Here is a 24,130-nt window from a genome sequence, read left to right on the forward strand (position 1 = left end):
CCCCAAAGTCAGGTGGCTCCCAGTCTCGTTGCGGTTTTGCTATTAGTGCTACTGGCGACCTTGAATGAGTCACCGATCGCTGGGTAGCTCATTTTTCCTGCTTCGAACACACATCCTAACTGCCCGTGACTTCACAGACCAGACATTGTGATGGGAGAATTACAGAGGCGGTTTCGGTTTCCTGAGTATTACAAAAGCTTATAATGCTGTTAAACATAAAATGGCTTTTAAAACCTTCGCTTTCTGAAACTTTCAAAATTTCAATCCCCAAGTGCATTTTAGTCACTTTTCTAATTATAATTATATTGAGAGGGAACAAAGGCCCAGCCATCTGTGGCTCTTGCTCTCCTTCCCTGGAGGGGGCACTGGAGAAGATAATGATTTATTTGAGGTGTTGTGAGTCCCCCTCCGAAGGAGAGTGGCCAGCGCTTTCTCATTGTGCCTCCGAGGCCCATCTGCTGATGGGTGCGATTCATTAGACAAGAGTGTGCGGGCGCGTGTGCGCCTGGTAGTCGTGGAACAGGAGTGTGAGAGGAGACTTGTGCTCTGCGGGAAAGAAGCAGGGTGTGAGCTCGGAGACAGTAGAGCAAGAGGAGAACCAGCCCGGTGTCCCGTGATCAGATGAGGGCTAAACCTTTGGCTTCATAGGACCGGGTGGCCCGTGGGTGGCTCTAGGGTAGAGGACCTAACAGGAATCTCTGTGCCAAGTGTAAGCCTCACCTTCCACCTCATTGTCATAGTGCCTCTTCCATAGTGTTTATCCCGTGGTATCAGGGCTGCCTGCCTTCCTCCTCCGTCTCCCTGATCTTTAGCAAAACCAAGCCTGGCCACGTGTGTCAGACGAGACACAGGCTGGGGCTGTTCTGTGGAGCCCGCACTGCATGGACAAGCTGCATGTTTGTGATCCATCTGGGGACGGGAAGCCATGGTCCTGTGTGTTCATTTGCAGGGGGAGTGCACGTGTCCACGGGCATGGGGGGGGGGGCAGGGGAAACCTTGTGAGGGGGGTTGGAGGGTAGAGAAGGTGAGAAAGGTGGAAGGTCCTCATTCAGCCTACAGATTGCTGGGAGCATGGCCGATGAATGCAGACAATACTGACCCACTCGGTTTCCCTGCTCCCTGCAGCAGGAATCCGGCTCCATCTCCACCACCTCTGTTTTCCAACGGCCTCCTACACTTTCTGGTTTCCGCCGAGAATGGCAGCCTCCTCAAGCAAACACGGTCCAGATTTGAGGACCCTCTGGAGTCTTTCCTCCTTCGCCTAGAACATTGCTTATCCCAGAACGATCCAGATAAGGATACGATGGGTTAACATGTTTCCAGCAAGCACTCGGAGCAGCACCTGGCCCGTAGTTGGCATGAGAGAGGTGCTTGCTGTCATTAGCTGTGTTCCGCCCTGGTCATTTCTCCGTTCGTTCACTTGGTGAGTGTGTGATGCCACATGTCTAGGCCCCGAGTGGTTTGCTTTGGAAGCCCAAAAGGTGAACCAAACAGAGAGCCTGCTCTCAGAGAGAGTACATTTCAGCAGAAAAAATCAGAAAGTACGTACATGTGTTACAGTGAAGAAAATAATAGGGCTCTAAGAAAAAAGGTCTGGATGGAGCTTTGGTGGGATGGTGAGCAGAAGCAGGAGGGGGCTTCTGGAGAAAACCGAGAGGAAGGCAGGATGGTAGGAGGCGGTTTCTGAGTTGCGGGTTGGAGGACGGGAAAGGCTCGGACAGGTACAGCAGGAGGAAGTGCTTTCCAGGGAAGAGACTGTGGGAACAAAACCAGAAAAAGGCAGATTTGGAGACAATATAACTAGCTTGCCTTGCTGGATCGAAGGCCGTGCATTTACCGGAGCCGAGTTTTGCGTCATTTCCTGAGTTTCCTTGCCCCATTTTTTGTTTTCATTTCTTTATCTCTCAATGAAATTTCAGTGGGTTCTAATCAGGAGGGGCAGTGACTAAAACCAACTCGAGTGGCTTTATAATTATAGCTGCTGCTAAATGTATCATCTCTCTGTTGTTGTAATTATTAAGAATTCTATTTTTATAAGACGATTGCCTCCTGTTCTAAAACTTCCTTCATAGTATGCAAATAGGGCCAAGGAAGCAATTAAATCCAGAAACATGTTTTGTTTTGCACTTTCCAATAAATCACCCAGGCAGGCTGACCTGTGGCAGCCTTGTACATCTCGAGAGGCCCACAGCCATTCCGCTCCAAGTAGATCGAGGCTGCCTTCCATCCTGCAGCCCACCGAGAGAGGGAAAGTCACAGCTTGGGTTTTGCATTAGCTTTCTGTTATGACACTCACAATGTCACGACTTCTTCGCTCTTACCCTGAGAGTAATCTCTTCACCTACTTGTGGCAAATCACTGTGCCTTGGTGCTTTAGGTTATCTGCCCCTGCACACTGGTGTGGGAGGCACTGGTGGGGGACACTGAGGAGTGGACACACGCTGTGGGCAGGTCCGCCCGCCTTGGTGTGCCTCAGGTGACACGCCATCCGGTGGGGGTGTCACTGTGTCTGCTGAGCAATCACGAACGCGTTTGTCCTGTTTAAAGGTGTATTCTAATGCCTTGAGTTCTAAATTAATAGGGATAATTTCTTAAAATAACAATTTCTCACTTGGGAGAAAGCTCATTTGTTTTCTTAATATATGTTCAGCTTGAAATAATCATCCAGCAATGAGAGCAGATGTAAATGGAAGTCCACAGCATAAAAGGCTGCATTGGGCCCGAGAGCTTGCAGGCCTGTTGTGAGCAGCCGAAGAGCCCGGAATAGTCGGGGACAAATGGCATATGTGTTCAACATGTATTTCTTAAATGAGTGAGTGAGATTTTTTTCCCTTTGGGGAGACAACTATGTGTAGGTTAAACGATGGTTAAGAACAAACAAAGGTTATACAGTGAGTATCTCTTCCTGAAATTTTGAATTTCTTCACATTGCATTGTAAGTTGTATACTGTATTTTAAAATATCACCTAGTCACGTATTATGCTTGCCTGCTTTAATAAAGCACCCTCGTCTGGGTACCTACCCTCTCATATATATGCTTCACGTGTGTGTGTGTGTGTGTGTGTGTGTGTGTATTGCTTTCTGACACATTTTACTGTGCCAAAGAGTCTTCTTGCTTAAATAGTGAATTCAAGGCCAAGATACTCCTGGCCGCTGACTCATGCTTATCTGAACTGGGGGTTTAGTGTTGAGGAGAAAACAGTTGGAATGTTGCTCTTCAAAATCCTAGCCAGTAGTATCTTCCCTTCCACCCACCCAGTGTTGAACCATTTACGTGCAGTTGGAAAAGGTATCAGGTGCTTTACATGGGGGATCGCCGATGGGTTCATAGCAATAATAGATCACGAAGCTTCCTTTTTGCGTTTGTCTCCTTGGTTTCTGATACGTCTGGATTCTATAGCTCGTGAAAACACAAAAGCAAGAAACCTGACTTGCAAGGTGTGTGAGCTTATGGATTGTGTTTCCAGCACAGACGGTTTCGTGTGTTTGCTCCTCCAGCTCTACGTGGCCACGGAGGCCATCCTCATCGCGCTGGTCGGGGCCACGCCCTCGTACCACTGGGACCTGGCAGGGCTCCTGGCCAATCAGAGCCTCGGTGGCCAGAGGGCTGGGGAAGACCGGGCCCTCGGAGCCTGGCTCCTGAGGGCCAACGGCAGCGAGATCCACAAGCACGTGCACTTCAGTGGCAGCTTCACCTCCATCGCCTCCGAGGTAAGGCCCGAGGGGGGGGTGGGGGGACAGGGGAAGGAAAACAAGCCATCGGGGGCACTACGGGAATGCATCTCCTGGTCCCCATGGAGAGGCCTTTTTGTCTGTCGATTTAAATTTCAGTCGCATCTTCAAGTACCTTTCTAGTAAATTTCAAACACATTCTTTTTCCTTCCTACTAAAAATGGGAGAAGCATGAGTCTTAGCAAATTCGTTAAATGAAGAAAGCAACTCCAAAAGACGTGCCCTTCGACGAGAGTGTCCTGTTAAAAAGTGAATGAAAATGTCCATGCTGGTTCATTACGGACACAAAAATCAACCAAGAGAGAGAAATGTCATGACCCATCTGGAGCATCCAAGGTTCATGTTTAAGTCCAGTCTCGTGTGCAGACCACGTGACTATACAAACAGCCTGGGATACAAACGTACCACTTCCTGTGGGCAGGAGGCCTTGCTTTCCAGCAGGGCTTTGCTGGCCAACAAAGTTCTGAAAAGGACCGAGCCTTCAGGGCCAGTCAGAGGTGAATAAGCTGCGGGTTGACAGTTTGGCAAACAGAGACCCTGGGATGCGGGGCCAGGCTCACGCTCAGCTGGAAAGTACCTGTACTGGTCGGTAACACATTAAAATAATCTATGTTCTTTGCCTTCTCCCCACAAGCTCTCCATTTGCTCAGTGCTATCCTGGAAGTTTCTCCTCCGATCAAATTTTTTTGAGTTTTTGTCATGGTATTGAATTTTATAATATACATCGATTTGCCATTTTCTACATCAATTGCAATGATCCTCCTGTGATTTTTTTCTTCTTTACCTTCTAACAAGGTGGATTATATGAATTGATTTTTAAATATTGAGCTAGTTTTACATGTCTGGATGGCATATAATTATTTTATATATCGCTGAATTCTATTTGCTAATATTTTGCTAAGGATTTTGGCTTCTGTGTTCATGATGGATGTTGGTCTGTAGTTTGGGGGGCTTTGTATTCTTTTTATCTGGTTTTCGTATGAGAGTAACCCAACCTTCATAAAATGAATTAGAAGTGTTTCTATTTCCTAGAAGAAGTTATGTAGAATTGATGTTAGTTCTCTAAACATTTGTTAGAATCCTCCATTGAAATCATCTTGGCCTGTAGATTTGTTTTTGAGGAGTTTTAAAATCACGGATTCAATTTTCTTAGTAGTTACAGGGCTATTTAAATGATCTATTTTGTATCGTGAATTGGTCCATTTCATCTAAGTGGTCCAATGTATATGTACAGAGTGGTTCATAGTATGATCTTGTTATCCTTTTGACACCTTCAGAGTGCGAAATGATATCTCCTCTTTGATTACCTAATATTGGTGATTTGCGTGTTCTCTCTTATTCCATTTCTTGTCTGCCCTGAGAGAGGCTTGCCAGTTTTATTGATGTTTTTAAAGAGCCAGCATTTGTTTCATTGATTTTTCTCTGTTGTTCTATTTTCAATCTGATTGATTTCTGCTCTGCTCTTTATCATTTCCTTCCTTCTCCTTGCTTTGAGCTTATTTTTGCTTTTCTTCTGCTTCAAGAGGAGGTAGCTTAGAGTGTTGATGAGAGCCTTCCTATTTTCAAATATAAGCGTTTAGTGCTATATATTTCCCTCTCGGGACAGCTTTAACTGTGTGCCCCAAAGTTTGACATGTTGTATTTTAATTTGTATTTAGCTTCATGTATTTTTTTCTCTTGGAGATGTCCTATTTGACCCATGGATTGTTTAGAAGTAAGCTGTTTAGTCTCCTAATGTTTGTAGATTTTCCCACTAGCTTTCTCCTTTTTATTTGGAGTTTGGTTTTGTTGTTGTCAGAGGATATATTCTGTGTGATTTCAATTCTTCTGGCCCAGGGTGTGGTCTTTCCTGGCATATGTCCCATGGGCACTTGAACCAGATGTATGTTTTGTTGCTGGCGAGTGAAGTGTTTTGTAAAGATTGTTTAGATCCTATTGGCCGATGCCTTTATTGAGTTCTTCTGTCTCCTTGCCAATCTTCTCCCCCGTTGTTCTATAGATTGTTGAGAGAGAGAAGCGTTTGTGTCTCTAATTATAATCACAGATTTATCGATTTCTCTTTTTACTCTTCTCAGTTCTTGCTTCACATATGCGACAGCTCTCATGTGTGGTATGTACATATGTATGATTGCTATGTCTTTTGGTGGCTTGGCCATTCTACCATTTTATAATCTTCTTCTCTGTGCCTGGTAATTTTTTTTGCAACACATGATAATTTTGTGAAGCTCAAATTTATTCTCCATAGCTCAGCTTTTATTGAACGCAGCCACGCTCCTTTGTTGAGGCCTTGTCGATGGTGATCTGCATGCTGTAATGGTGGGGTCGAGTCGCTGTGACAGACCGTAGAGCCAGAAAAGCTAAAAGTATTGGCTACCTGGTTCTTTGTTCCTGGTAATTTTATTTGTTCAAAAATGTGCTTTATCTGATGTTAATATAACCACTCCTGCTTTCTTTGATTAGTGTTAGCAGGATATATATACTTTTTATCATTATGTGTGAAGTCTGTTTCTTGTAGACAGCATATAGTTGAGTCAGGTTTGTAAATCTACATTGCCCATCTTTGCCTTTGTGTGTCTGGGTAATCTACACTTAATGTAATTATACGTTAGGGCATACCTCTCCCATTTTATTTTCTGTTTTCTGTCTGTTCGCTCTTTTTTCTTGTTCTCTTTCGTTCATCCTGCCTTTCTGTAGGCTACTTGGATATTTTTCAGAATTCCATTTTGACTTATCTGTAGTGTTTCTGAGTGTATCTCTTGTATAGTCTTTTTAGTGATTGCTCTTGGCATTACACTATATATATATATATGTATATATATATATATATACACACACATATGTGCATATATATAACTTATCCCAGTCTACTGATATTGTCAAATCACTAGTTTGAGTGACGTAAAGAAACTGTTCTTCACTTTACATTCCTTCGCTCACCCCTGTTTATAACACAGTTATTGGAAATATTTTCCCGCTCACTTTTAGAGCCACGCTGCACAGTGTTACAATACACATAAAGAGTGCTCCCCGTGCCTTTGGAGAGAGCGCGTGCAGGCTTTGTTGGGGCTTCTTTTGTTGCTCCCCTAGCATTTCCGAGTCACTGGCTCTTCCGGCACCTGGCCTGGGATGCGGAAGGCAAAGAGAAACCTGGGGCTCTCATCTCCGTGCCATTTTCAGGCCCCCGGGCTCCCACTGGGTCTTCTCGCCACCTTTCAGAATTGCCTTTTGTTCGTTTTATGCAAAATGTCCAGGGTTTTAGTGATGCATCATGGGATGGACAGGGAAAAGTAGGTTGACTCCATCTTCCTGGAAGTGAGAGTCCTCTTGTGTCCTTTTGACCTGCTCATCACTTTATTTGAGCACCTCAAATGTTTTGGGCATGACCAGATATTCCAGGTTCATCTTGCACTTTCCCATCCCCACTGTGGAAAGCCGTTTCTCCAAAAAGCCCTGGTTCTGTTTATGGCCCCCATAGGATTTTGAAGTGGGCGAGAACAAGAGGTCTGCTCACTACATTACAAGGAAGGTGAGTTTCAGACCAATTTCTGCCACACCTATAAACACTTCCTAACTAAATTCTTTTTTCTCAAAGCACAAAATAAACTGTCTTGCAGGCTTGAGAAGTGCTAGCTCCATGTTTTACAGGTGTTCCAAACTGCATGCACGCAGGTCGTGGCGACAAAGTCCAGCTTTCCAGAGTCAGTGTACTGGCCCATTTCCCTGCCAGCACCAAGCAGACAGAACCTTCCAGAGTTCACATTGGCTAAGGACCAGGGAGAAGTTTTAGCCTAGGAAAGCCCCTCTATAGGTAAAGAGGGCAGACCACACTGGTTGTCTCAGAAATTCACACGCGGGCCATGAGTGGCTCTAAGATACATCGAGCTAAGTTACCACGTATCTTGAATGCCTTTGCTTTCACCAGGGATGGCCCCTGTTTAAAATTCAGCGTTGCTCATCAGCAGGCCACTATTTTAATGAAGGACAAGCACAGTGCCCATTGTCGATAGGGACAAGGACTTTCGGTGCCCAGTAAGGAGATTTCTCTGGAGAAGGGGCTTTCTGCAGTGGAGGCCAGCGGGGCACTACGGGGCAGGGCAGCCTTGATGGGCCTACCGTGGGGCCGTGGCAAGAGCTTGGCCTGAGGAACATTTACGCAGAATGTCCCGCAGTATACGCTTAATACCTTAAATTAAATAACGTAGCGATACTATGCTTCGGCATGACAGACACTCCACATATTTCAGTGCAATCGAATTAAATTAATACTAATGAAATCTATACTTAGGAGCCCTTTTAGGTACCACCAGAGGGACACCATTATTAGGAAATGTTTATTGAGCAGCTACTACTTGCCTGAACCCAGAGAAGGCCTTGATACAGGGAGGGAGGTGGCTGCCAGACCCTGCGCCCCAGGGCAGTGGGCCTGGGAGCCCTGGTCACTGGCGCATGTCCTGGCTGGTGCTCAGGAGCCTTACCTGCATCGTGCTTGACTAGAGGCTGAGCATGGAGGGGAGGGAGCCCAGAGAGCTAGGCCGCCAGGCAGAAGAGCTGGGAGAGAGAGGAGAGAGGAATTGAATAGCTTCCTGGCAGGTGCTGACGAGCTTTAAGGCTGCTCTGAGAAGGAAAGGAGAAAGGGCTAAGGTGGCCCTTCGCTCCCTACCCGTGTGGGCAGCTGTGTGTTCCTTTTATTGCCACTGGGGTAGATAGGTGAGTCTCGGTCTCTCTCGCCATCTGTCTTTGTGGGACTGTAACTCTGTGTCCCCTGCCTCTCTCCCTCCCTCCGTTCCTCCTCTCCTTCCTTCCTTCCTTCCTTCCTTCCTTCCTTCCTTCCTTCCTTCCTTCCCTCCGTCCTTATTTCTCTCTGCCTCTGTCATTGGGTCTTTCTGTGTCTGTTCTCTGTTCCCACCTCTCTTATCTGTCTGTCTCTCCGCATTTACCTTCTGTTTTTCCTCTCTGCCTTTCTCTGTGTCTGCCTCACCGGCCTGTCTGTCTTGCCTTTCCATCTGTCTTTCTCTGACATTTCTGACTCTCTCCATCTCTGTGTGTCCTTCTCTTGGTCTCTTGCTCTTTCTTCCCCACTGTCTCTCATTTACGTGTCCTTTTCCTCATTCCCACCATGCAGGTCCACCAATGTACACATACTTGGGTGTCCATGCCGCTGTCCACCTCGATTATACACACAGACTTATACGCATGCGGGACTTTCCTCCCATGGTACAGAGGCACGCTCATATTCTCACCCCGTCAGAAGGTCGGCAGTCACCCACCTCAGAGGTCAGGGCCCAAAGATTCCCCGTACAGATATTGATTCCTTGTGCAGCGGCTTCCAGCAGGTGCTCTGAGGTGTGTCCAGACCTGTGGTTGGGGGTGGGGCTGCCAGCTGCCCAGCTGGGTGGAGTCTGTGCGCTGTCTGGGAACACAGGGGTCATGGTTGGGTTACAAGGCATTATCTGTGAAGCAGCCCAGACGCTGAACTGGCTGCTTCTAGCCCGAATGGGCTCGTGGTGCTCCGCAAGGGCAGCTGTGGCCTGTCCACCCTGCTGATGGAGGAGTGCGGGTGGCACTGTTGCCACAGAGTGGGACAGAAGCCCACAGCCCCCATGGGATCCTCCGTTGTGACCAGACCATTCTGATACTTTGCAGGGAGTTTGTGGGTGAGAAGGGGAGTTTCACAAGCCTCAGTCGGTAAATGAGAGTGAGGACGCAGAGACGCACGAGTACCTTGGGTGCACGCCCGTGTGCTGCTGACTGAGTCCGGTGGGCAGCCCCGCCCTACAGATCAAACCACTGACCTGTGGGGAAATTGAAGAACTTTTCCTGACTCACATACTTACTAAGCCGCCGGTCTGGGATTTGATGAGCCCGAATTCTTTCCGCTGTGCCCGGGGTTTGCCCGCTTTTCCCCCTTGATCTTGGCATTTCCGTGTAGAAAAGAGCTGAATGGTTTGCCGTGGTCGTTGAAAGGGCATTTTATATTTTCTTCAATAAATGTCTCTACTTTTCATAGTACATGGTTGGATGCTTTCTCGACAAACCTTCTTATATTCAAAGTCAAGAAGAGGCTTATCTGCTTCACGTTCTTAGTGCAGAATCTTATGTTTTCCCCAAACCCACTTATTTTATTTCCTTGTACAAATGGAGTGTCCCCCCTCTGTGCTGCCATCCCCCTGAGAGTGTGTGAGTGACAGGTGTATTCACACACTCAGCTTCTGCCTTGGACCCTGTAGCCCTGTTTGGGTGGTGGTCCACGCCCTGGAGTGGTTCGGAGCAGGTGGTACAGGTGGCTTCCAGGTTTCCTGCTGCCAGGACCATAAAACAGGAGTCAGCCGAGAAACGGCGGCAGAGGGCAGAGTAACGCGAGTGGTGATCGGGGCAGCCGGGGCCACCAGTGCCGGGTGGGTGGTGATGGCTGCTTTGCCTGCCGCAGTCACCTTCAGGACAGGGAGTGCAGTGCAGCCCCAGACCAAGCCCTCCCCTTAATTTCTCAGTGTTCATTCGATGTCGATTCCCCCTCAGTCAGTTGCTCCTCAAAATCTCCGAAGTGCTAACATTGAAACTGGTACCCAAGCTCGCCGTTAGGTTGGTGAATATCCCTAATACATAATCTGTAGTGTAGAGATAACATATGGTTCTCACCGAAACCATTTGGTATAAAATGAGAATTAAAAAAATAAGTATAAAGTCTTCTTGACATTTCATACAAAACTTTTGAAAGGAAATACCAAGACAGAGTCTGCAGGACTCTGTGGCTGAAGAAGATGGTGTTACATATACGCATTTTACCAATCTCACCTTCCCCTTATTACATTCTGGTCAGGCCCTGCGGAATTATTCATGGAGGGTTTTGGGAAGGGTGAATAAAAGGTTATGTAGATATTAACTTTGAATTAATGTGAAAAAAACCCTCTAATCTAGGAGTCTTGGCTATTTTAAAATGAGTTAATAGCCATTGAGGTGAATTTATGTAGCAAATTGCTGTCTGCTGTATTCAAATTATTCTCTGAGCTCCGACTCATTCAGAAAGGACTAAATATCATGGAGACACACAATTATTATGCTTAATTAATGTTTGCAACCAAAAAAGAATAAGGTTGGAATCTTTAATATCATTATAGATAGAACAACTGAGATTGACTGATTATTATCTAGAGATTAATATATTTTCCCCAAGCCATACCCTGGAGTCAAAAGACAGAATATTAAAACTATTTGAAAAATTCACTGCAATAATTGCTTTAGGGGCTAATTTTTTTTAAATGCCTTGCTTCCTTACGCCTGCACTACTGACTGTTATGGACTGCACACTTCATCCATTAAGTGGTAATTCAGAGTGACAACTACACTGAAATGAAGCAAGTTAGTTAATGACCATGAAATTGTTCCTGAACCACCCTGTCCAAGTTCTTCCTGATCCCACAGGGCCTCTGATCACCTGGTTTTCTCCTGAAGGCAGTTTTCCTGTCCTTCAGGAAAACTGTAAATATTGGGGGGCGGGGAGGAATGCTGGACAGTGGGAGAGTGAAGTGGGCTTGGAATGGTCATCCAAAGAGTTCAGGATGTTTCAGAGAACAGTCACCCGCTCCCGGCTGGGTGGTGTGGAGCCCTCAGGACAGGGCTACAAGGCTGGGAAGCTGCTGTTTCTTCCCGCCCCTTCCCGCCCCTCAGACGCTATTGTGCTGGGAGTCCGGCTCCGGTTTCACCACCACGGGATTTCGGCTGACAAGACGCTCCATCAATAAGCATGCGCCCAGGCTTTCGGCTGGCCACCCGGACAGCCAGAGAAGCCGCCTTAGCCTTGGCCTTCCTTGTTCTTCCTTGTTCTTTAGGACCAAGTAGGCTGTGCCCAGGACAGCCGCCCGGTCTGTCGCCCTTGCAGGGAGGGCGGAGCTGGGTCTAGTGACCCCCACTGGGCTCGTCATCAAGTCTGCCCCACTGAGAAGGCCACAGCAGCCTGGTGAGGGACACGGGGGGCCCTGCCTGAGCTACCTGCTGCTCTCAGTGGGGACGTGCGGGAGCCGCGAACACACTGCTTTGATTTCTTGAGCTTCAGGAAGTTTCTGTTTCAGGGGTGCACATTTTGCCTTTACATTTTTTCCAGCCAGGTTTCAAGAAAAAAACTGCCCATTTTTCTTTCTCTTTAGTTTTCTTTCCCATGAAGGTAGAGGCTTAAGATTGAACCAAAATATTCCATGTGGCTGATTGGCTACAGGAAGAAGGAAAACCCCTCCAATCGCGAATCTCCCTCCCAGTCCCTGTGACGAGAATGCCACTCAGTGGCTCCGAGGAAAAGGTGACCAGTTAGCGGGTTCTCTGCCTGTCCCTAAACTCACCACTTGGTACTTGACGTGGGGACACTGAATATTTCTTGTCTGTGAAGATGCCCGTAAGACTGCGGCACTTACCCTTGTTCCCCAAAGAACTCAGGAGGCGTTTAATTAGTGCTGGCAGGTACTGTCAGGTGAGCACTGGGGATGTGTACCTACACTCAAGAAGCTCACAGCGTTGTAGGGGAGAGAAAGGTGAGCAAGCAATTCACCACACACCGTAGTAGAAGACGCAAATAGAGAGGACTGGCAGGGAGGAGAGCGTGGCCAGCCCTTCTCCAGGGAGTCAAGTAGGATTTCAGGTGCTGGGAGCTGCTTACACTCACTGTGTCCTGGATGAATGGGGCTGGTGGGGGAGGGGGGTGGGAGTGGGGGACAAAGGTGGGGCCTGTAGGAGAGCAATCAGCACCAGGCTTCTTGGCAAAAGTGGACTTTTCCTTGGGGAGCCGTGCCCTCCCCTGGGGGCTGCGAAGATCCTACATCATTCACGGGTGGGTAAAGCAGCCATTCGCCCTCTGCAGGCCAGAACACACACAGGACGGGCACAGCTTCCTTGTGGAGGGCACCGACCGAACCAGCCTTGAGGAAATGTAGGGTGCAGGGTCTTTGTCACCCACCCGCCGCCCCTACCAGGAGAGGGGTCTGGGCTGAGAGCACGTTTTTCAACTCTGGTTCCATGAAATGTTGCTGGTAGATGGGGGAATGAATGGTCAGTGCAGGTCCCAGGAGGAAACGGAAGCAGAGACAGACAAACCTGTGACAGTGACCGAGCCGACAGGAAGCTGCTCACAGCAGAGGCCGGTGTGTGTCATAATTCTCAGCGCTCTGACTCTGGAGTCTTCCCGACATTCACAGGCAACTGAAGAAACGGCTCTCTCAGTCTGTCTGGTGCAGTGGGCAGGGAAGGGTGAGGCGGCACCGTGCTGTTCAGGGCAGGAAGGGCAGCAGGCAGCCTGGGCGGCGAGGTGCGGGGAGGGTTAATGCGTCACGTGGATACTCGGGATGTCACATAGACAGTAGTAGATGACAAAGGCTCAGGTAAAAAATAGAAGCTTTATTAAGTGCTATGTTTTAAACCTGTACTGCAGAATGAGATAAATCTCCTGAACAAAACCACTTTGGAAATCGAGGTCAAAATTCATTACTCTCGTCTTCTCACCCCCAGCCTTCTCCTGCTGTTTCCCAAGCCCAGGGTCTTCCTGTTTGACACAGAACCTCCCTTTGTCCCTTCTCCCTTTCGCCAGCCCCTGGTTCTGCCACCCTAAGCCACAGGACCCGCTTGTCCCTAGTCTTCCTTCTAGTATTCAGTCGATGTTTTCATAGCTTCCTAAATGGAACACATGTTAAGGGTTAAATAACAGAAAATCGTTACCCAGCATATTGTAATTTCTGTGCTTTTGGTTTAACTCTCTCAGATCGAATGATTTATTCCTTGTGAGCTCCAGAACTCTATAAGACTTGACTAATTCAAGCATTTAGCGCTGAAGGGAAGAGGCTTCGTGACAAGTGTCTTGGCATCGGGTCCAGGCCGTTTCTTCTAGTGTGATCATGTCTGGGCTGCCTTTGTATCGTCTGTAAGTTGGGAGTACCAGTAATCACGGCGCACCTATTCTAAACGGCGGTTGTTGGGGTTCGGGGAAAATACTGTGTAAAAGTTGGTTGGTTATTCATTATCCGGCTGTAAGGGTAGGGTAGCCTTCCTATGTGACATATCTTTGATATACATTTTTCATCACTCAGAGGGTCATTTGTTTTAGGATTCTATAAGCATGTGGCCCATTTGAAAGCAATAATTTAATTTTGCAGGTTGTCGTATTTCTGCCACATCAAAGAATGATTGATTTGATTTGTGACGTTTTCATAAAGCCTAAGTTTTAATGATTTTGAGACATTTTGTTACTCCCTTTAAAACCTGTCTTCAGCTCTGGCTGGTGTGGCTCACTGGGACGAGCGCTGTCCCTCGAACCAAGGGGTCACCAGTTCGATTCCCAGTCAGGGCACACGCCTGGGTTTCGGGCTCAGTCCTCGTTCGGGGCACTGAGGGCAGCCGATTGATGTTTCTTTTTCACCTCCACGTTTCTCTCCCTCTCTTTCTCCCTCCTTCTCTCTCTCTCAAAAAAACAAAACAAAACAAAACTTGTCTTCAAGCTTCACTCAATCTGTGGTCAAACTAATTCACGCTAGTGGCTTCAGATAATACCCCACGCAAGACTCAGCCCAGGTCTCTATAACTAGCTTGAGTCCTTCCCTTCTCTGAGGCCCCCGCCCGGTCCAGGCTGGCCTGGGTCCCTGGCATGAGCTTCGGTGGGTCTTCCACACTTGCCCCTCTGTTCTGCTCTCTGTACGGCGGCTCCAGCCACTTCTCTTGGCACCCACCAATACCTCACCCCTCTGTGGACGAGCCCTTTATTCTCAGCCTCTCAGCGGTAAGAATTCAACTATAAAGGAAAAAACCCTCCCGTGACTGCCTCAACTCCCGTCACCCTGCCCGCCTGCCGTTCTCTCTCCGGGAGGTGGGAGGCTCTGCCAAGCGCCAGGCCCTGCGCTCGCTACAGCATTTGCGTCCCGTTCATCTTTTCTTCCCGAGGTGCCTGCTGTGGGTGGCTGTCCCAGTTGTGCCCGATTTCTGCAGATGAGTGAACAGCTGTCCCTGTGCTTTTAATGCTAGGGCCGCGCCAATCCTTTTGGAAAATGCAGGATAATAAGTGAATGGATGAACTCCATCTTTCAATCGCAGTGAGCACACGAACAGAAATACAGATGTGGGTTATAACACAACAGTAGCTTTAGCTGGGTCCTCCCGAGAGGCTGGAAATATTCTGCCTTTACGTTCCTCCTGTTCTGTTAATGCGTAAGAGAAGAAGAGAGTTCCTTCTGTTTAATTCGCAAGTGATTTCTCAATTTGAAATGAATAACTATAAAAAATTCATTCTGTAGCTCTAGAATTTGGCTTGTCTTTTTTAAAAAGATTGTAGGAGAATCATCATTTTAATCATCTCTAACCAATTAAGGGCTTGAGTGATTTATAAATTTATGATTTTTAAAATTTAAAGCCTGGTAAAAAACACATTTTTCAAGAATATCACGCTCATCATTTCTTAGATTTATCACAGTTTAATTTCTGATGTCCTGTGATATGCTGGCTTAGGTTTTGCCTTGGTACTAAATATTCATCAGAAGGGCAAAGAAAAAAAGCTAACCACGAGTTTAGTCTGGTGGGCAACATCTTTTGAAAACCTTAAATCGGGTTATACCAGTCCATTTTCTCAAATACCATAGGGGTCACTCTCCTAGCATATCTTGTCTGAGCTTTGACAAGATAAAACTGTTCAGTTCACACAACGGGTACGTGGTAAGTGTGTAAACTGCATTTGAAACATTGTAAGACTGAAAAAAAACCCAGACATTTACCTTGGAGTCTGACGTGGTAGGGAGGGGACATAGAAAGCCGGCTGCGAGCGCGTGTCCTCAGTCTGGAGTCAGCCATGGTGCACCCAGCCCTGTGGCGTCTCCTGGGTCCCAGCCTCGCATCCTCTGGGCGCTCTCTTCAAACCTGGCAGGGACTTCCAGCTTTTCTGTCCATCATCCTAAAGGCGTTCTAGAAAAATCAGGGAAGCGCGTCAGCCCAGCCAGCACTGACCTGAGAAAGAGTCACGGGAAATTGCTTTGACACTGGAACTGACAGCCTGAGAATCAGAATTGGGAACTCGTTGGTCAGACATCCCTTGGGCCACTTGTTCCTCAAAGTGCCAGCCCAGCCAATAGCTGCCCAGTTGTAGGAAGGCTGGTGTTACGGGCTTTTTGTTGGATTGGAGAAGTTGTGCCAGTGTGGTGAACAGGATGCTTGGTTACAGTGCAGCCGCGTGAAATACTGGCTATCAATTAAGCACAAAACAGATCAGTGTGGGCCCAGACATCTTGGCCATGTTAACAGACTAGCAGAAATCATGGTGCAGGGTAATCAAGGCTGAAGTCGCAGGCCAGGTTTGAAAGGCACAGGGACACCAAACAAACCCTGAGAACAGGAAACACGTAAAAAGCAACTGTTTGAGTTCCAAGGCATGAAAAACCAGTGCTATAGGCCTGGTTTACTGGCCATTGGAAGAGAAGGGCTGTCTCCATGATAAATACACGCCTCTCTTTTCTAGGCCAGCCTGATATTATTTGATTCATTTTTCAATCTGGAAAAATGTCACCCTGGTCATAGCCTCGTGAGCTGAAAATTCTACCGCAGAACTATCTATATGGCCCAAATAAGTTAGTTTTTCCTAAAACAGAATTTCTCCAAATTCCAGAACTTTTTCAGTCTCTTTTATGTGCAACTTTGCAGTGTAGTTTGTCCTTTCCTGTACAGATCCATAAGTCAGGGCTTCTTAACATGATCTAGTCTTTTCTGCTGACTCAGGCCCTGCTTTCTAGTACAGAGGTCGGTGGTGGGAGGCCTTGAGGAGGTTGAAGAATGTCTGGAGTGGCAGGATTACTGCGGCAACCGTGTCGGGAGACTGGGGGCCAGCGGTCTGAGGGTGGGATATTCAAGACCCGGAGTCTGGAGGTCATGCAGTTACTGAGCATGACAGAGTCCCGGACTGGGCTTCCTAACCTCACTGTCCATGAGAATCACCCCCAAAACTTAAAAAATACACCAAAGCCAGGGCGCTACCCCTGCGTCTTCAGGAACTGAGATTCCTCCCAGCTTTGGACTTGACTGTCCCTAATATGTGTCCGTCTTCATCATGGCCTCAGACAGAGCTCTGCTCTTCAGATGGACATTGTGAGAACCAGGATAGTAGAAATAAGAAAGGGACAAGGGGCAACTTGGCTGTCCTTAAGAGAAGCCCCTGGCAGCTGCCGTCCCATGCCTCTGCTTACATCCACCATGCAGAACCTGAGAGCGTGGCCAGAGCCAGTTGTGAGGGCAGTTGGGACGTCACTTCTCATTCTGGGTGGCCACATGCCCAGCTGAGCAGTCCGCTCCTATGAAAGAGTGGATCTTTCAAAACAGGCTAGATTCTCTGCCACAGGGGCAGGGTGGGTTATATAGACTCATCACATGAACTTCAGACGAGCTGCTGATTTTCAAGTGTGGTTACCCACTCCCATCTCAGGTTCTCAGGTCCAAGGAGAAGCAGCCTCCCGTTGAGGGGAGGTAGTTCCATGAGTGATTTCCTCCCGGGACGAGATTTCCATTAGGGCAAGAACGGAAAGGACAGAGATGAATAGAGGGGATTTTTCTGATGGTGACCGAGCACTATCTCCCTCACCTTATGTCTTCCTTTTCCCAAAGCATATTCCAGGATCGCAGTGACCACTGCTTTGCAACTCCCCGGTGCCTCTCTCCCTCTGCAGTACTCCGGGAAGCCGCCCACTCTGTGCAAGCTTAACTGTCCTCCTCCTCCTCATCCCGATCACTGTGGAGGTCAAGGGCACACCCAGCTGGTCTGGCCGTCCTGCAGCATTTCCCTTGAATGGGCCATGTCCCACTGAGGGGATCCTGTACGAGGACATCTTCCTGCTTAGACTTCTAACCCCTCCACCTCCATCCCGTCAGCTGTCGACCTCACTCGGTATTTTCAGTGAAAGAGAAAGGAAGCCATCAGGCCTGGACTTCCTCCACTGCCAGCCTCGGAGCTCACGTTCTGCCTTTCTCCCTTGGAGAGCGTCACCTCCCTGCTTCTATGGAAGGCGAGCCTCTTCACTTTTGCACAGCCAAGCCCACGCCTCCTGGCTTTTCTCCTGCATGAATATCGTCTCCACTGGGTCGCTCTCATCGACATGCACACGTGGCAAAAAACACACCAATAATCTTTGACCCACACATCCGTCAAATTCTGTTCCGTTTCTTGGCCCTTCTCTGTGGCGAAACTTGTGGCGGCCGTTTTGCACATCGCTGCGGCCGGCAAGGCCTCAGCTGCCTCCCATTCCTCTGCCGTGCCCCATCTGGCTTCCATTCGCACTCTACTGAAATGCTACGTTGAGTGTCCACTTTGTTTCCAAGTATAACTGCTCTTCTCTGTCCTCATCTTGACCTCTAAGCAGCGTTAGACATACCTGACCACCCCTTCCTCCTGGAATCAAGTTGGTTTGTCATACCACGCCCCCCCATTTTCCCGTGTTCTCTTTGTCTCCGATTCTGTGACGGTTTCTTCTTTCCCTCACCTCTGACTGTGGAAGTGTCCTAGGCCCTGTCCTGAGCCTGCTTCCCCATCCAGAGGTTCATAAACCCTCACATCCTCTCCCCTGAGCTCAAGTCTCATATCCAAATGATATCTGGCGTGGCATCTGCTTTCCCGTCATTCAGGCCACAGATGTCACCTCCCCAGAGAAGCCTTCCCTGAATCCCTATTTAAAGAGGTTTCCTCCCACTCTCTCCCTGTGTGTCGACGTGTTTAATGTCCGTCTCACTCCACTGGCACGTGCTCTCTCTCCATGGGAGCAGGGACCATGTCCAGCTCATGCACATCTGTATTTCCAGTGTTTAGAACCGTTATTAACTCCTCGTAGAAACTAATCAAATATTTATTGAATTCCTAAATGAAACAAAATGTCTGGGATGTAGTTCATCTTTTTTGTCCTATCCCTTCCATCACTCTCTTGCTGAAATTATGACGGCCACCAAAAGCAGAAACTTCCTGATGACCATTCCTAAGGGCAGTGCCACCCCAGTTCACTGCTTCTAATCCACGAAGGGCTGGGCAAACCAGTTAATTAAGCTTGTTAACGCATGCGGAGGACAGAAGTTAGCAGTAGTTAGCGAAGTTAGCACAGCGTCCACAAGGGGCGCTGTCCCTGCTTATTTTCCAGTGCCCGAATCTTGTTGCTGTTGCTGCTCGCAGATATACAGAAGCTGTCTTGTTAAGGTCTTCATCGATTCAGTCTCACAAGATATGCAAGAGAAGGAGAGAAGTTCAATCACTTTGGGCCATAAAGACTGGTGGCCAAAGGGCCATGGGAAAGGAGCCGCCCGAAATGGGGAGAAGGGGGTGCCTCCTTGCAAGTGTTTGGGAAGGGGCTTTTCATGACCCCGTCTTTGCTGACTCTGGAAAACAGGCTGCGAGGGAGAAGGCTGAGCATCCTCGTAGTTCTCTGAGGCAAGTCTGCGACACAGGTGGACTTTCATCCTTATAACAAAGATCGCTTTACCCCATGACTGGCCAGGGCTTTAGATAATGGCATTTTGATCGGAGGGTTACTTTCTCTTTAAGCTTACACGTTTCCCCAAAGTAGAAGATAATAGTGCTCAAGGGATGTTTTTATTGTGGTAACATATCCACAACATAAAATGTACCATGTTCATCACTTTGCAGTGTGCGGTTTGGACGTAAGAAACATCCAAACCTGCAGAGAATTATCGCGCATTTGTCTGAGCCAGACGGGTAACAATTGCTGGGAAGCCGGATCTCAGTGGACTGAGAAAACACCCTGGGGGATGGCAGTTTTGCAGCCGACTTTCATACATTCGAGTCAGAGGAGGAGGCTTGAGGGGGGTTGCACGAAATTCACTGGTGGTAGATTAGGGAGGGGATTGGATAAAAAGTCAAATGGGGAGACACCTACTTTTACATCGGTGGGTACCGGACAGTTCACAGTGAACATTCGCAGCACACGGAGATGGTGTTCGGGGAACAGGCAACAACCAGGGGCTCCGTGGTCAGTGCTCTGGTGGGAAATGGTGCCTGAGGGGCCCACACCATGCGGTAGCATTCAGCACACTCACGTTGTGTGACCGTCACCACCATCCATCTCCACGGCGTCCTCATCATCCGGCGCTGAAACCGGTGCCTGTTAAACAGCGGTTCCGGTTCTCCCAGCCCCCGGGGAACCACTGCTCTGCTTCCTGTCGCCGTGGCTTTGACTGCTCCAAGGAGAGGGACACCCTCCTCTTCGGACACTTCCGGCCGGTGTGGACGGAGAGTGGCCGAGTACCAAACCTGACAAACTCCGGGGAGGCCCGCCTGATGGCCCTCCAGACTCGGAGACCGAAAGGAACCACACAGGATGGTCTGAAATGAAAAGTTCCTAACCAAAAGCGAGTCGTGACGAGTAATCTGTCCCAGGCCAGTATCTTCCTCAACAAGGGTCGATCTTTGCCTTAACTGAGTCTGTCTATGGGGCTTTTTGTTTCTACAATGACTCTCCTCTGGCGCGTCAGGGCAGCTTCCTTTCTCCAGATCCCCCAGGACACAACCACTGCCCCAGAGCCCCAGACCAGGGACCCCTTGTTGCTACTGTTATCCTGTTAACTGTTAATTAACTATCCCATGCCCACCAATGTAGATGTGTGCGTCTGTGCCTCCTCCTTTTCATCCAGTCCCAGACGGTCCCCCTTCCCCAATTTGCTTTCTCCTGCCTCCCTGACCTACCACCAGTGAATCCCACGTAGCCCCCTTACATCTCCCCCTTTGAGTCTGATGTATAAAACCAGTGATAAAACTGCCATTTTCTGGAGTATTCCCTCAATCCGTTGAGATTTTACTGTCCAGCAACTGTCATCAGTTTGGCTCCAATGGATGCATAAAAATTCTGTACAGGGTTGGACGTTTCTTAGGTCGACACCACCGTGTGTGTGTGTGTGTGTGTGTGTGCGCGCGCGCGTGTGCGTGTTTCACATCAGGCTCTCCTGCCACGCCATCTGGGGATCCGACCATTCCATTCCGCTGGGGCCCTGTCGGCCTGGAGTAGACATTACATCCCACAGGGTAAGGGCTCGGTCCCACAAGGCTGCTCCCGCCGCCCCCTTCAGAGGCCAGTCTCAAGCCTTAGTTGCCGCCTGCACTTGTGATCGGCCAACTCCGAGTCAGGAGTTCCTACAGCTTTCTCCTTGAGTTAGGTGAACCCGTGTGGGCAGCCCGTAGGACTCAGGAAAACACGTCACTCACCAGCTCTCAGGTTTATTATGGAATTTAATTTTTATGGAGGACAGAGCGCCCTGTCCTCTCTGGGGGTCCCACCCTCCCGACAGAGCCCCCTGTCCTCTCTGGGGGTCCCACCCTCCCAGTGCCTCTACTCGTTCACCACCCGGAAGCCCTCGGAGCCCCACCCTCTTGGGCTTTTATGGAGGTTTCATTACATAGGCGTGGTTGATTAAAATATTGGCCACTGGCGACTGAGTCGATGACCTCCCTCCCTGGAAGCCTAGAGGGTGGGGCTGAAAGTTCCAACTCCCTCATCCTGGGGTTCGTTCCCCTGGCAACCAGCCTCCGTCTAAGGGGCTTCCTAGAAGTCACCTCATCAGCATAATGAGGTGTGGTGGAAAGGGGCTTGTGTAAACCACAAGACCTCCCTGGCACTTTTACTCCTCTGAAGCTTTTTCAGGCACCGGCAACAGAACTGAATACAGTAACGAAAGATGCCCCTGTGGCCCTTCCACAGGAAATTGCAAGGGCTTCAGGAGCTGTACGCCAGGAACAGTGAATGAAGACCAAATATACATTTCTTATCCTGAAGCACATCACACTTGTTAACCTAAAAATAAAAGGCCTTCAGTGAGAAGCAACAAGCATTCATTTGAGATCCAAAAATAACGGCTATTCTCAAAGCACTGATTCAGGCAGAACCCGAAATAGTGTTCCCATTAGGGGGTGAAGGCAAGGGGCATTCCTGAGAAAGGGAAGGGGAACAATTGCATGAATGTACAGAGGGAGTTTCTGTATTGCTGAGCTGAGGACACATTTTCATAGGTGTGGATGAAATAACACAGTGATGCTGACTAACCCTAAAGAACAACTTTAGTTTTCAGTCTGTAGTCACAACCAACAGCTCTTGGGGACACAAAGCCACCTTAGGCCCAGTCCACAGGTTATTTTGCCTCCAGCTGGAAAGGTTTGAGGACTAAGACTTGCCAGGCATTTCCCCTGTTCATACTTTTCACGCATTCGTGAAGTAGAATCATACAATATTTGTTTCTTTCATATGAGGAAAGAGTGAAGAGAGGGAAGGTATAAAATAGTCACTTTACCAATCTGCTAAAATTAATAACATGATGAAAGTTAAGACGCGAGGACTCTCTTCTCATTCTAATTGGCCTGGGAGCTTAAGCATTTTTAAACTTTCCAGTTGTATGTCTATGCCTGGGTGTACCTCTGGACCCCCAGGTAACCGTCTGTGTACCTGCCGGAGGACCCCCGTGTCCAGACCCTCTGACCGCCCCTTGGAGGACTCATGTATATCTCCCCTGGTATCTGATGGCCTGACAGCTGACTGGTACCCGTCCTGGACCAATCCTAAGGCTAAGAATGCAGAACATGTAATTCTCAGGATGCACTCTTTATTATAAGAACTTTTCTTTCTTCTTTGGAACCCTTGTGAACTCTTGCCCAGCTATGTGAGTAAATCTCCATCCCTTAGTTTTGGCAAAGCCTCCAGACTCTTTTCAGCTTTGTTTGACAGTCTTCTCATTTTATCATGGTGTCCTCAAGGTTTGTCCATGTCGTAGCTTGTCAGAATTTTATTCCTTTTTAAGGCTGTATAGTATTCCGTTGTACAAATATACGACGTTTTCTTATCTGTTCTTCTGTCCATACACCCTTGGGTTGATTCCACCTGTTGCCCATGACGAATAACGCTGCTCCGAACATTAGGGCACAAACAATCTGCTTGAATCTCTGCTTTGAGTTCTTTTGGTGTGTATACCCAAGACAGGGAATTACTGAATTATATGGTCATTGAATGGTTAATATTTTGAGAAAAGTGTTTAAGGAATTTTAAACCCATTCATCTATTGGAGAAAAGGGACATTTATTGCCTCCTGTATGTCGCTCGTGTGGTGTGTTAGGCGTCAGAGAGATGCAAATGCAGGGGCTTAATATGAGGGACAAACAGATGCGTGAGCGATAAGCTGCTGTGCACTGTGTTTGTGCTGTAACATGACGTGTATAGAGCACTCTGGGATCTCATTATAGTAATAATGATTTCCGGTGTTTCTGGAGATAAGGTCTTTTTGGATGTTGTCCAGGGTGGATGCTCTACTGAATTCTGGGCCATCGTGGGCCATGCAGCAGAGAAGTTAGGGTGTACAAGTTTTGTCATACATGTTTTTTTTAAGGGCTAACTCCCTCCAGCCAGCTTTTCAGTGACCTAAATGTCTCCCTTTTGTCATTACTTCCTCTAGTGGTTTTTAATTGCCAACCGATCCTACAAAGTGAGCGCGGCAAGCTCTTTTTTCTTCAGCGGTGTGTTTGTGGGAGTGATCTCGTTCGGTCAGCTTTCGGATCGCTTTGGGAGGAAGAAGGTCTACCTCACAGGTAATCCGTCAGCGTGTTCAGGAGCTGAATTAGAGGACAGATTTCCCAGAGGAAGCAGTAAGGGGCCCCTTTCCTTCCGGTTCTCAGGGAATTGTCATGTGGACACAGAGCTGGGTTTCGCGACACAGGTAAGAGGCCAGACGGCAGCCAGAGGTGATTCCGGCATCGCTGGGGATGGCCTGACTGCAGCACCGTGAGCTTTCAGAGATGCTGGTGCCATAGGCACCCCCAGATTCTAGTTTGTGCCGTTTCTAGGGAGAACGAAGATCGAGACAGCCTGCTAGATCCATTTCCTCCTTCCTTGCATTGTTGGCTCATTTCAAATGAGCTCTGCAGGACTCACTGTAGTTCTCTTGACAAGCTGAGTATGAGCTAGGATTTTGTAAATTTCCAGCATTTTTGTGCGTAATTGAAAACTGTGCATGACGGACAGAAATCACCTGGTAACAAAGAAAGAAAATTTCAGTTTTTATTGACAGTTTTAAAAGAAATCTCTTAAAAAACAAACCAAAGGCTCAGAAAATTTAAGTTTACCAAGACTTAATTTTACAAACTAATGAATAAAATTTAATACTTCTATCAAATGCTGTTTTGTCTCTGGATTATTGAATACTGTTACTCTCTTTCTAGGTTTTGCTCTTGACATCTTATTTGCTATTGCAAATGGGTTTTCCCCCTCGTATGAGTTCTTTGCCGCCACCCGCTTCCTGGTGGGCATGATGAACGGAGGGATGTCGCTGGTGGCCTTTGTCCTGCTGAATGAATGTGTGGGCACCGCCTACTGGGCACTCGCAGGTACTGCTTCAATCCATGCACAGGGGAAGGTGAGGAGCT

General features: G+C 48.1%; 1 protein-coding gene across 3 annotated transcripts in view; it reads left to right on the forward strand.

The window, feature by feature from the left end:
- Positions 1-24,130, forward strand: part of SLC22A15 (solute carrier family 22 member 15) — a 63,928-nt gene that overhangs the window by 9,718 nt on the left and 30,080 nt on the right. For all 3 annotated transcript variants that reach the window (XM_037038771.1, XM_037038772.1, XM_037038773.1), the window contains exons 2-4: positions 3,499-3,711; positions 23,164-23,296; positions 23,927-24,091. In XM_037038771.1, the coding sequence (XP_036894666.1) occupies positions 3,499-3,711; positions 23,164-23,296; positions 23,927-24,091 (511 nt within the window). The remainder of the gene's footprint in view (positions 1-3,498; positions 3,712-23,163; positions 23,297-23,926; positions 24,092-24,130) is intronic.

Source organism: Sturnira hondurensis, unplaced genomic scaffold (assembly GCF_014824575.4).
Source record: "Sturnira hondurensis isolate 20B ecotype Veracruz unplaced genomic scaffold, ASM1482457v3 Scaffold0024822, whole genome shotgun sequence".
Lineage (NCBI taxonomy): Eukaryota > Metazoa > Chordata > Mammalia > Chiroptera > Phyllostomidae > Sturnira > Sturnira hondurensis.